At 32.1% G+C, this 14,043-nt stretch overlaps 3 protein-coding genes across 3 annotated transcripts; 1 reads left to right on the top strand and 2 right to left on the bottom strand.

Annotated features, from left to right (window-relative positions):
* Positions 1 to 277: 277 nt before the first annotated feature.
* LOC139096359 (traB domain-containing protein) lies at positions 278 to 1,838 on the top strand. Its single transcript, XM_070648058.1, has 3 exons — positions 278 to 417; positions 534 to 1,456; positions 1,516 to 1,838. The coding sequence occupies exons 2-3, from the start codon at positions 568 to 570 to the stop codon at positions 1,695 to 1,697; spliced, it is 1,071 nt and encodes a 356-aa protein (XP_070504159.1). The 5' UTR covers positions 278 to 417; positions 534 to 567; the 3' UTR covers positions 1,698 to 1,838.
* A 114-nt stretch (positions 1,839 to 1,952) lies between these two features.
* On the bottom strand, positions 1,953 to 2,963 carry LOC139096373 (formylglycine-generating enzyme). The gene has a single exon (XM_070648074.1). It carries the CDS (start codon positions 2,961 to 2,963, stop codon positions 1,953 to 1,955), a length of 1,011 nt encoding a protein of 336 aa, XP_070504175.1.
* A 46-nt stretch (positions 2,964 to 3,009) lies between these two features.
* On the bottom strand, positions 3,010 to 11,018 carry Grd (Glycine receptor). Its single transcript, XM_070648056.1, is given in 11 exon segments — positions 3,010 to 3,811; positions 3,871 to 3,928; positions 3,999 to 4,088; positions 4,167 to 4,373; positions 4,376 to 4,467; positions 4,978 to 5,054; positions 5,187 to 5,313; positions 5,380 to 5,405; positions 6,867 to 6,962; positions 7,292 to 7,464; positions 10,718 to 11,018. Coding segments are annotated over 10 exon segments (1,647 nt in total). The 5' UTR covers positions 7,442 to 7,464; positions 10,718 to 11,018; the 3' UTR covers positions 3,010 to 3,087.
* Between the last annotated feature and the right edge of the window lie 3,025 nt (positions 11,019 to 14,043).

Below are 14,043 nucleotides of genomic sequence, written 5' to 3'. Positions count from 1 at the left end.
CAAATTTATGTTAACAGCATACAGTCTACAAGATATTAAAAGAAGGGAAAATTAAAGATGAATCATCAAAGTTGACATTGATTTTTAATAAAATTTAAAAATTATTTAGCTGTTAGATTCCTATTCCCTCTAATTTATAAATGTCAATTAAAAGCAGTCGCCTACAGCCGTGTTCTATAGCCTACAGCTGTAGAAATACAGCAGCTACTTAAACAGAATTGAAAAATGGCCATAACAAGAAAGTCTGTAACGGACTTTTTAAATTTGTACATAAATTTATAATTTTCATAGAAAAACAAATTATAAAAATTTTATTAATTTTAATTAATTTAACAATCAAATCGATAACTTAGTTAGTAGTTCTTTACACTACTATTGACATAAAATCCTGTAGAACAGAAAGTACACGAATTAGAGGTGAGTTAAAATAGGAAAAGGGGATTTGTTATCAAAATTATTTTATTACATATTGACACGTTAGAACTAGGGCCTAGTTTTACACAAATATTTACTTCTTCTCTTTCTTTTTGCAGCAACTAATCTTAAATTTAAGTCTATCGAATCAAAATGTCTTCAAATCCCTTAGAAAATACGGTGCTAAATTCAACTTCCGAGAAACCTTCGAACAATGATGTAGCTATAGATATTGAGCACAATGAGCAGCCAAAAAGCTCACATACCGATTTCCCTAATATTAAGATCTACGATACGATCGACGAGTTCAATAAGAATCTTCCTGAAACTGTCTCGATTTTAAAAATGCCGAACAATGTAAATATCTATTTAGTTGGAACTGCTCATTTCTCTGAGAAATCACAAGAGGATGTAGCAAATGTGATAAGGAATGTAAAGCCTAGAAGTGTTGTAGTAGAATTATGTGAATCCAGGATTCATATATTGAAGTTTGACGAGCAAAAATTATTAGAGGAAGCAAAGGATGTAAATATGCAGAAAATCAGAAGTGTTATTCGTTCAAATGGAGTTATGAATGGAATGTTTTACATATTGTTATTAAATATGTCAGCAAAGCTTACAAAGGAACTTGGTATGGCTCCAGGCAGTGAATTTAGGACAGCTCTAAAGGAAGCATCTAAACTTAATGGTTGTAAAGTTCATTTAGGTGACAGACCAATAAATATAACATTGCAGCGCGCTATCAAAAGCTTAACATTATGGCAAACATTAAAGCTTGTATGGAAACTTATGTCAATTGATGAGAATATTACAAAAGAAGAGGTTGAACAATGCAAACAAAAGGATTTATTAGAGGGACTTATGAGAGAAATGGCAGGCGAATTTCCAAAATTCGGACAAGTCTTTGTTGATGAGAGAGACATGTATTTATGCTATAGTCTTCAACTAGCATCACTTCATTCAAGACAGCAACTGCAACAATCAAATAGAGCACTCGAGCCATTCAATGTTGTTGGAGTGATGGGAATCGGTCACTGTGCTGGTAAGTTGAATATGCTCTGCAGATCTGTGAGATAAGTAATAATCATGTACATTTTATAGGTGTAACAAAATATTGGAACTCGAAGAAAGCGATCGCCGAAGAAATCCCAAAAATTATGACAATTCCGCCCGCATCAATGAGTACGAGAGTTTTTGGTGCTACAATGAAGTATGGAACATTGGCTTTAGTTGGATATGGAGTTTATCGATTAACTGCGCCTTATATTAGAAGAATATTCTGAACAAAGTTTGGACAAGTTTAATTCTTATTTTTTTTTAACAGAACATTACTACCTACCTACTTATAATTTAATTGTGTTATGAAACTATTCCGAAATATCAACAAAACATTTCATGAAGTATTTAGTTCCATTTTTTTTTGTTTTAAGTAAAAAAGATATTCTAAAACGTTATATTCTTTATTTAAATAAAAAAAAACATTAAAAATACAGCCTGAATATTTGATGATTCTTAAATAATGTTTACAGATCCATTAACTATGCAAAGTCTTTTGCACATCGGAATGACAAATTTCCAGCAGACGAGTCTTGACTGTTTTGAGATCTTGCAGCACATCTGTATCGATAGCAGTGTGATTTATGACATAAGTAGCTGCCTCCTTTTTTAACACGATCTGGATTCTCAGTCTCGCCTTTTGCTGGATCCCATAAATCACTAACCCATTCCCAAGCATTTCCGATAATATTATAAACGTCAAAATCATTTTGTCTGAATTTATCTACAGGACAAGTTCCAACATAGCCGTCCTCAGCAGTGTTGCTTTCAGGAAAGTCTCCTTGCCAAATGTTCATCCAATGCTTGTCATTTGGCATCATTTTATTACCCCAAGGAAATAATCTGTTCCTTTTACCACCTCTACATGCTATTTCAAATTCCTCTTCAGTTGGCAGTCTCTTGTTCTTCCATTTGCAATAAGCAACAGCATCATTCCAACTAACTTGTAGAACTGGATGATCCATACGATCAGTAATATCTGATCCTTCACCTTCAGGATGTCTCCAATTTGCATTTTTAATTTTAAACCACCAAGGTGCTTGCATTACTCTATAGTCCTCATACTCCTTTTGTACTTCTGGAGTTAAGAATATTTTAAAGACAAAGCTGTCACCAAAAGTTTCTGCTTCCGTAACATAGTTTGTTGCTTCAACGAACTTGGCAAATTCTGCATTCGATACTTCATATTTATCAATATAAAATTGTTTAATTGTAACTTCACGTTCTGGACCTTCCTTATCAGCTCTAAAAATTGGCTCATTCGTACCAACATAATACTTTCCGGCAGGTATCAAGCTCATATTTTCAAAATCTTTTGAGCTTGTCCATTTGTCTTTGTGGTCATCTATCTCATCATTCTGTACATCCTCACGTCGTTCATACTTCTTTGCACGTTCCTCACGTGTTGCTTTTGAACATCCACAATCGGAATCAGCAGAACCAGAAAAATTAAAAATTAAAAAAGAAATTATAGACACTCTTAATAGGAACATTATAATGATACTAAAATAATATAAGACAAACTTTATGGAAGTGCTGTTTAAATATTTACTTTCCAGTAATTTTATTTCGTTGCCTGTCTAAATTATTTATTTGTGTGTGTGTATGCTTAATACATTATTTTCTTTGACTTTGTGTTAAATAGAAACACCAATAAAAGACATTGATAATGAAAAACAGAAGTGGAAAGAAAAAGCGCGAAAATTTGTCAATTTTAGACACAGAATTAAATTGTGTCCGTCTATATCTATCAGATGAATTCTTCATCTCGCGACGTTGAACACGTGGTGTATTTTGTGTATATGTTGACATCTCCGATGGCTGTTCACTTTCAATTGTTGAATTATTAATTGAAACTTGTGAGCCATCATGCTGACTTTGAGTATCTTTCTCAAAATATGATAGACAAAGGATATATTTTCCAATAAATTTTCTAAAGCTTTTAAAAGCCCTTATCGAACGAGTATCATCCAATTCAATATCCAGTTCTAATCGCGAAAGTGGAATTACACCACCATACATATCATCCTCAATTTGAGACATACTACTAACATGACTTGTTGTTGACATTGCGCTTGATTGTGGAAAATATGTCATTGCTTCATTGTCATCGCTCTCCGATTCGGATGATGTCTCATAATAGTTATAATAGCATTCACCAGAACCATATTTTGTAAAGTAATGAACAAATGCAAACTGTAAAATTGTGGCAAATATAAAGACGAAAGAGAGAAAAACGAAAAAATCTAGAGCTGTTGGATAGTTGACTTTCGGCAAATCAGTTCGCGCTTCCAGACCTAAAAATGTCATCGTGAGAACTGTCGTAATTCCAAGCGAAATTCTGAAAGAAACATAAATGTTTATGCGATAAGGCATGATTTATGATCAATTATTTTTTACCTGTCGGCTGTTGCTTCACGATTCAGCCAGAATGATACCCATGAAAGAACGACAAGCACTTGAAATAAAAAAGAAAGTAAATATATGCAAGTGCAATCTATGCAAATTTTTCAATAGAATATGCTCACATATGCACGGCCCGTATACTTGTATAAGGAAATTTCCCATATGACGTTGTAAGTGGAATGACACAAGCAATACAGAAAACTCTTTAACATCTATTGTGTTGGTGCCAAAAAAATGAAGCGTTAGTCACTTAAAAAGTCATCAGTAGAACAGTTAAATTATGAGCAAACCTGATTCTTTTCTACTGTAATCTTCGCCAACTTTTATGGATTCATTTGACGATGGTACCTCAATCAGATCGAATTGTGACATTCTTAAATCTTCACTTATTGCTACAGCTCTCGAATTCCATCGATAAAGAACATCTTTGTTCGTGTAACCAACTAGAAGATACAAAAGAATCACGTCCTAAATTATTTTATTCTGTTCGTAGTAATCTCATACTTACAACTTCCTAGCTTTAGTGGACAACGTTGCACATCCATCGGGTAATTTTCGAGGCTCATGAAGCATGCAGCTTTTACTGTTAATCTGTAATTAAATAAATATATAACAATGGATAACAATATACTTAGGAACTTCCTTTCATCACCATGACGTTACGTAACGTAACGTAATGCGAACGTAATACGTATGTAACACAGTCAACGTGACGTAATACGTACGTAACACAATTAACGTAACGTAATACGTACGTAACAAAATCAACGTGTCATAATACGTACGTAACACAGTCAACGTAACGTAATGCGTATGTAACACAATCAACGTGACATAATACGTACGTAACTTACGTAACGTAATACGTAACACAATCAACGTGACGTAATACGTACTACGTAATACGTAACACAATCAACGTGACATAAAACGTACGTAGCACAATCAACGTACATAAAACGTACGTAGCACAATCAACGTAACGTTATACGTACGTAATTTAATCAACGTAACGTATTTAGTTATTTTAGTTCTTGCGTAGAAGTTGAATTTTATTGTCAGAGCTGCGACTCCAAAAGATATTGCAGTAAATTTACCTACCTACTGGAATATAGAACTCTTCCATCATTGAATAAACGTACAAATTTGTTTGGCGTAGTGATAGTATGAAGATAGCTCTGTTAGTACATTGAGTATGAAAACGAAAGACCTCAATTAATTCAGTAATAATACATACAACATCATTGTTAGTAAATGTCATGTCCCTTTTTGAACAAGTGGCTATTCAAATTGTTTATCAGTAATATTACCTGTTTTCCATTAAAGAAGTATGTGTCAGGCTTCCAAATCTTCTTCAACATAGAAATGCTGAGGGCAAGGGTTGTAATATTATGTGTTGAATCCTTAAAAGCCAGCCTTTTGTCTATCCATGATTGCCTTTTTTAAAATGAACTTTTCATTAAAATACAACTTTACTTCTGCTTGAAACAATGAGCAACATACCGGAAATAGCAGTCCATACTGTAGGTCTAAAAGTATAATAAATAAGATAATTTAAAAAGTCTGAGTATCCTCCTTTTATTGAGGAAGGAACAAAAAAAACGAAACTTTTTGTAATATAAATGTTTTCGGTTCTTTTCTTTAAATGCATTATGAGACCACATGATACAAAAATCTTCTATCCTTTGATGTTTGCCAAAAACTTCAACTTTTGTTCTTTTAATTTTTTAGAGAGTGGAAAATGTTCCCTTTTTTCTGTGTAATAAATGTGACACAATATGGAAAAAGTTTTAATGTCTCAATTGAATTAAAAAGTCGAAAGGAACAAGCGGCGAGAAAAAAAAACTTTTAAGCTGGGCATTGTTTCAAAAATATGTCTCTTGATATTAATGTTTCATAAAAAACTATAGTTTTTGTGATTTTTATTCCTTTCATGTTGATTTTGTGAAATGACCGACCAGATGCTTTTTGCCTTTCCTGATTTTCTTTGAAGTCTCATTAAATCAAGAAAATTTATTTTTGTTTACAAAGCTGAATTTCTCGAGAGTTGCATGAACTCTTGGTTATGCCAACAAAAACTTACAGGTTGATGCTCTATTTTAAAATATTCAGGATACAGCTTCATGAACAACAATTGGAAATAATCAGTTTGTGACGATCAAAATTCAAATTATTTTTAAGGGGACAAAACTACGCTTACATTTTTTTGTTTGTTTACAAAAATTCGAACTGAAAAAAACTAAAATGTTCACTTATTTTCGTATTTAACAGTGATTTACACTGAATAAAAGGTTTTATATCTGCTGTTCTATTGATTAATAGTGATTTAGCATCAAAAATAGGCTTTGCTGATGAATTAATTACATTAATTACCGCGTTTGAAAAATAAAATTCTGATTTCGAAGAACAAAGTAACCTTTGTCATTCATTAGACCTAACCTTGGCACTTTAAAATATATTGCTCTCCACTCTATAGAATAGATCAGTGGTTGGCAACCTTTTATTTTTGATGACACACCTATCAGGAAGTCTCAACCAAAACCTCACACGACACACATTCATTGCATTTGCAAACATAACTGCTTTAGATTCAGATAAACTTCAGAAAATCAGGATTGAATGTCGTCTATATGTTATGACAACATATGAACACAAATATGCAATCACATTAAGCTTCTTAAATACTTAATCCCGAAATCATATCTATGTCATTCCTAACAATTGATTGAAAATGCATCAATATCATCTTTTATTGTTCAATTCCATTCTTCATCTCTAAATGAACGAGACAATCTTTAGAAAAACTTTTCCTCATTCATAAAATTCAAAGTACAGGAAGTTGATTTTCTAATAATAAAATTGCAATACTCAAAGAACTTTACTAGATGTTTTGAGGCAAAAAACTAAACCATTTCCTTGTGGCTTTCTCATGTGGTTGAAATTTTTATCATTAAATGAAAACACATATTTTTCATACATGACATACTCACCATTTCAATTTCAGAGATAGACCCCATACTTCTCACCATCAAGTCAATCTCAATGACTGCGGGGGAAAAGCCAAAATCTGGTCTGAGGCTATTATCCTAATATGATGCATACATAAATTATTATTGAAATGAAAACCACAAATTTAATACCCGAGCGACACAAGTTATGGAGGTTAAGACACGGAGCCTTAATGGATCTATTTAAGGGATGTTGTTGGCTCCAGAGCTCGAAGTCGACTTGACTCAAGTTAACTTTTCCATATAAAATTCTAGTCGGCTTCGAGCTCTTTTAAGCACCAAATGGAAGTCGCTTTAACACATGACGGATACTTTGACACAAGCTACGTGACGCAACCGTCCTAATTTGTGTAACTCGGGATATATTTTGTAGCATTTTTTTAGAATACTTTGTGGATGTTATTTACATAATTTTCAAGTAATTTATCCAACAGCTTTGAAATGTTTGCATGCTGATTCTGTTGCCGTCTGTATGAATGATGACGATTAGCTTTTTTGCCAAGAATAAAAATCTTATTTGATAAAGTTGCTGCTAATATTATAATAAGCCATCTCATTTCATATCCTAATGGAATTGACTCTAGAAAAGGTAAATAAAGAGCATATAGATACTGAGCAGATCGTTTTGTCATTAAAATGCTAGTTTTCAGTAACTACACAGATACTTTCAATTAACATATTGTTACTTCCATTCATTGAAAAATGTGCATGCATATCCTTTACACGTCTGATTTCATTCATGAAACAAATAATGCAAATGAAGGAAAAACTATTGTCAAATCCCATGGCATCATTTTGCATTCCAATAGGAAGCAACGAGAAGAAGCGGATGAAAAAAATTGGAAAAATCTTGTAAGCTTTTCACACAAAAGTTTGTCTACTGATTTTTTATCTCCTGTATCTTTTTCATAACTCTTCATTATGTACACTTTCATAATAATCCGATTGTGGTGGAAATAATCCTTTTTGTCAACGAAATCTAAATCCTTACTAGGTTAATAATGTCTTCCTTATTTTGTACATAATTATGTTCACATTTCCGAGCAGCAGAATGCAGTCCTCAACCCGCACATTACAGTGAAATGAATTTTATGAAGTAAAAATGGATCCATATCAACTGGTCGGTCACGGTACCATCAGAGCAACTATAGGTCTTTTCGTTGGTATGGCAACATGGCGGTGTTTTAGAGAACATGTTGTACTGTTCGTTACCGTATGCAAATCAGTTTTTTTTTGCATTTTCCGGGAAAATTAAATTAATTGGCAAATCATATTCTTTGGTAAAAAGTTTGTGCCTGAATTTTACATCATAATTAGAAAACTAATTTGAATTGGATGCGACAATGCGAAGATTTCCTCATTGTAAGTAAGGAAGCAAGCAAGCTAATGTACAAGATAACTCAAAAACGAGACATCGTTGACACTTCAAATATTTTGCATTCGATCAGTGTCGTCTTAAGGAAAGGCCGATTAGATTTTGTGCATGATAAGAACAACCTTTGCTTTTTAAAAATCTTAGTATTCATACAAAATTTCAAACGAAATGGTTCCTATGATTTTTGAAAACATTGAAAATTTCTTGAAATTTACGTAAAATCTTTAAAGCTAAGTCATAACGTGAACGAGACCCTTTAAATCAGAGTTGCGAAACGGCCTGATTTTATCGGCCGGCCAAAAACGGCGAGCGATAAAAACGGCGGGCCGATTGTTTTTTAAAACGGCGGCCGATAAAAACGGCGAGCGATAAAAACGGCGAGCCGTTTATTTTTCAAAATGGCGGCCGGTAAAAAACGGCGGCCGATAAAAACGGCGAGCGATAAAATCGGCGGGCCGTTTATTTTTTAAAACGGCGGCCGATAAAAAACGGCGTTTAAAAGTTTCAAATCAACGCATATATGCTATAATTAACAATTTTTCATTTTCATAAACAACAACAACAAAAACAATAACACGAATTTTCATTGTTTTTCAGTGTTTTTCAATGTTTTCGATTTTTTTACATTGTTTACTGATTAGGGTTTCTGATGCCGTTAACGAAAACGGAAAACGGGCCGTTTTTTTGAAAAAATAAAAACGGAAAACGGCCGTTTTTTGCTAGCCGTTTTTCCGTTTTTTTATATGACTTTTTTCTGAATTTTTTGAAATTTTATGAAATTTTTCAAAAATTTTATTAATATTTTCGACTCAAAAAATTTTTTTAATTAATAACTTTAACCAAGAAAATTTAGGTTCGTCAATTTATGGGTCTGCCGTACACTTTTAAAAGTAAATTTTTCATGTGCAAATCAAAAAGGACTTCAATTTGAATACAACGTGTTATTTCGCTACCATTAAAAAAACGGACCCGTTAACGGCCGTTTTTCGGAAAAAAACGGAAACGGCCGTTTTTTAAAAATGCCGTTTTTCAGAAACCCTATTACTGATCAAAGTTTGAAGTGACTTAAATCTTACTGGATCTTGTTATTTAGGTCTGAAAGTGATCTGGATCCTACTGGATCATGTTTTTAAGGGTCTGGATGTTATCTGAATCCTACTGGATCTTGTTTTTAGGTCTGAAAGTAAACTGGATCCTACTGGATCATGTTTTTAAGGGTCTGGATGTTATATGGATCCCACTGGATCTTGTTTTTAGGTCTGAAAGTAAACTGGATCCTACTGGATCTTGTTTTTAGGTCTGAAAGTAAACTGGATCCTACTGGGACTTATATTTTAAGTCTGGAAGTGATCTGATTCTTACAGGATCTTGTTTTTAAGATTTAGAATTGACCTGGATCCTACTGGATCTCGTTTTGTGGACCGGAAAGTGAACTGGATCCTACTGGATTTCGTTTTGTGAGTTAGGAAGTGACTTGGATCCTACTGAATTTCATTTTGTAGATCTTAAAGTGAATTTTTAATCAATTACTGATTGCTGGGTCAAAAATGCGCTTAAGTCGCTCGATCAATAACACGACGACTTTTGTAATTTTTAAAAAACGTTAGTCAATAAAAAACGGCGGCCGATAAAAATAGCGGGCCGTTTATTTTTCAAAACGGCGGCCGATAAAAACGGCGGGCCGTTTATTTTTTCAAAACGGCGGCCGATAAAAAACGGCGGCCGATAAAAACGGCGAGCGATAAAAAAGGCGGGCCGTTTATCAAAATGGCGGCCGATAAAAAACGGCGGCCGATAAAAAACGATGGCCGATAAAAACGGCGAACGACTGGCCGATTCTCTCGGCCGCCGACATCGGCCTTCGCAACTCTGCTTTAAATCCTTTTCACTAATTTTGTTTGTTGGTGAAGTGACAAAATTCAAACATTAAATTGAAGATAGAATTTATATGATCGGATTTAAAGGGAGATTTTCAATAAAAATGCTTACTATGTGATTTATTAATACACGCACAAAATTCTATTTAAAATGCACCAAATTTTGAAGAATAATTCATAAATCTAAATAATTGACATGGGTATTTTGGAAATATCAAAACTGTCATTTAGACAAAATATGAATTTTTGATTAAAATCCAAATATATTACTAGCATATTCAAGTATTATTCAAATCTACATAATATGTTTTATGTATGTTCTTTTAAAAAATTCAAGAATTTAAGTTGCAATTCATAAAAAATGAAAATTCTTCATTAAAAACAAAAAATTCGAATTTTTAGCTTGAAATTCGCATACAAAAATTTAAATTCAATCAAGTCACAGCAAATTATTCATGAATCATAAATCTAGCTAATATTTTCATATTTCCACTTAGTTTTCCGATTCAATTAACTTCACTCACACATCACATTGAATTTTAAATTTTCTATTACATAAATTTATTATTCATTTCACGTACTCGCAAGATATCCTGATTCTTAGATGTTAATTCAGTATTTTTATGCAAATCAATCTTATTCTTCAACACTTTCTTATGTATGTACCACTTTATTCACTCGTTGGAGTCATATACAGCATAATTTTTACAAATTAATTCATACGGTGATGGTTAAGGCCATCACTATGAAATCGAATGTATGTAAATGTATGGAATATGTGTTGGGAAAATCGATTAGAAAGCACTTAATTACAAAATGCCACTTGACACAATTTTTTTACCCTTTCACTATTATTCAATGTTATCCTTTTTCCATCCGTTATGTTCGCAATCTCATCACCAACTGACTTTACTTTCAATTTCTTTTTTATGATCACCGCAAACACATGAGATTCTATAGCATTTTATTCTGAGAGAATTTTTCATGTTGATTCTCTCAAAATTTTCATTCTTTTCCTTTCTCTGTTAGCTACACGAAACATAGTAAAAGGATGTCTGTTAAATGAAAATTGATTCAATCAACATTAAAATGTTTACTTTTCACGTGCAAATACTTGTTTTTAAAGCAATCAGCAAATTACAATTAATTTTCATTTTAATTACAAATTGTAATTTAATTCAGTTTGTAATTAAAAGCTGCAAATTGAATTTGTATGGACTGTATGCATGCTTTATAAGTATGTTAAAGTAATTGGTGAAACAAGTTGAAGGCGTGTGCTAATGTTATTAAATCGAAATTAAAGATTTAAATTCATATGGCTTTTAAGTGTCCTAATTACGTACTTCGGTACCTAATTATTCCAACATCGACGATTTAATCATGAATTTAAGACATTTCATGATAAATATTTTCATTATACCTTTTTCGAATCATTTATAGTGTAAATTTGGCTCACAGCATTCCTTTGTAAGCAAGACAGTAATGTCATCAAAGTAGTGGTTCTTATACCACTATAAAATTAAGAACTTTAATTAAAGATGAAGTTTATTGTTTGAAGTTAGAAAGCAGACTAAAATATTTATATGAAGTGTTCAACAACTATGAAAGGGGAAAATCAGCTAATTGTGATATAATCTGAATATTTAACGACAGTTGACTTGTTCACAACATTGACTCCGATTAATATTGATCATGCCCCGACTAGTAACTTAGGTTATTACAAAAGGCCTTCTATCTGACTCTATTTCTGGCCATATAACACAACATTGACAAATAAGCCTCTCAAATCCATTTTGAATCAACAAATTCCAGCAATATTTCAGTAAACAGAAAGAAAATTCTATTTGCTGCTCCAAACAGAGATGATCAGCTGTGTGCAAACAGAAAGAGAGTATAAAGCCTCTCTCACTTTTTCAAGCATGAGAAAATTTAAGCATATCTTTATAGTTTTTTTTTGGTTCACATGCAAAGCATACACATTTTCCTCTCGAAGTTTCTACTATCCATGCATATTCACTTCAGAGAAGATTTAATCATTCAATTAAGGATATCATGAATGTGCAGACGAATGGACTGTAAAACATTTTATCTTTCCTTTTTCAATTCAGTTATTCTTTTTTTGATGATTTTAGTGCTCATACTAATAATGTGGAATTAGACTTTTTTTTTCTTTGATAAAATAAATGTTTAAAATAATTTTACTGACTGTTCAGCGTAAACAGATGTTTTTGAGGGTCTAAAAAGTAATTAATTTAGTTTGAACTATACAAGTTCAACGGTGTATTCTGGATATGTTTATGGAATTTTGTGATATTGAACTCAAAATCTAATAAAAAGCAATTGCTTTTTTTACCCTCAAGTGGAAATGAGACGAATACATAGGAATAAATTTCTGGATGTACCTACTTAAATTTACATCGAAAATATTTTGAAACGACGTTTAAAAAATGTTTATAAATACAGGACGCGAAGATGAAATGAGAAACTTCCATGTCTGCTATTTGAAGTTTCATATGAGCTCAGACTCTTTTTAGTACCTATTAATTAATATATGGAATATAAAATGTGTTTTACAGAACTGAGATGACAAACGACAGTCTTTTGCTATTTTTTGTTATGCATCATCGGCAGCGACCGACGATGTCTATCGAATGAAAGCTGCATTTGATGAGTTGTTGACAATTGCAAGCTGTTTCCGACTCAGTATAAAACGCGAAAATTTTGGGGGACTTGACATTTTTTCCTTAAAAACCCAGATGTAAGCATTTTGTTCAAAACGGGAGAATCGCCTCTGAAAACGCTGGAAACATTTCAAAATAATATTTTAATTTTATTTTATGAAAACCTAGGTGGTCTATTAGTTTCTCAATGATCAAATTAGTTCTCTTAATAGCTCAAAGCATCCAAGAAGCTCTTAATAAATTTGTTCAAATGCAAAAATTTTAATCACAAATTGCCCACCTACTGGATTTTCATAAAAAATTTCACATTTCATATTTAATGACAGTAATAACAAGAAACTTGTAAACGTCAAAAATGTGCATTTGAGTCATCTCAATATTTACTTGGTTTTTTGAAATATTTCAGTGCTAATGTGAGAAGCTGTTCACTTATTACGTTACGCAAATAATAAAACGAATTTAAGTTCTTCCTTTTTGTAATCGTTTGATTATAGTTTAATTAAATGACTTCCTTACGGATTTATTTGTCAACTTTGATGTTTATTCTTTGAAGTTCAAAAACAGACTGACATTTTCTAAGAAAAAGGGGATTGCAACTATGAAATATTCATATGTATTTGATATGTAAATTATTTGAATCACAAATGAACGTTATAAAATCTAATCATCTGTTTAAACTGTTATAAAATCGTAAATATTCCTCTTTCTTAAAAAGCGAACGTAATTAATGAACAAACCCTAAATTAGTCATATGAAATAATAATTTTTCTTCACATTAACTGCTTCTGCTGTGATATTGTAAATTCCAAGGAAAATTCTCTAATTTGAAATATCTTCACTATAATGTTCAAGTGCTGATAAGCTCCACTCAAAACTATTTATCTATAAAATGTTGAGCAAGCACATGTTCAGTCAGCATTCAACGAACATTTTTTAAAATAAATAATATTGTACAATCATCTTGCATCAATTCTCATATGTACATCCACCAATACTCATAAACATCAATAGCACTCATTCATAAATCATTACATCAAGTCACAGATTTCTATGATTTAAATCGATGAAAGGTGTGATAATTTCATGTGCATCTCTAAAATAATTATCATCTAATTTAATAGTACAATTATTAAAATTTTCGAAATTAAAAAAAGATTTCTTTCCTCTTAAAAAACTTCTTTTCTTCTTTTTGTTGTCTTCTCTCGTTTCCTCTCAATTTTTTTTTT

Source organism: Chironomus tepperi, unplaced genomic scaffold (genome assembly GCF_022539635.2).
Source record: "Chironomus tepperi strain 1889 unplaced genomic scaffold, CSIRO-AGI_Ctep_v1 contig_386, whole genome shotgun sequence".
NCBI classification, from domain to species: domain Eukaryota; kingdom Metazoa; phylum Arthropoda; class Insecta; order Diptera; family Chironomidae; genus Chironomus; species Chironomus tepperi.
The sequence above is the reverse complement of the archived record's forward strand: the minus strand, read 5'-3'. Positions and strand labels throughout refer to the sequence as shown.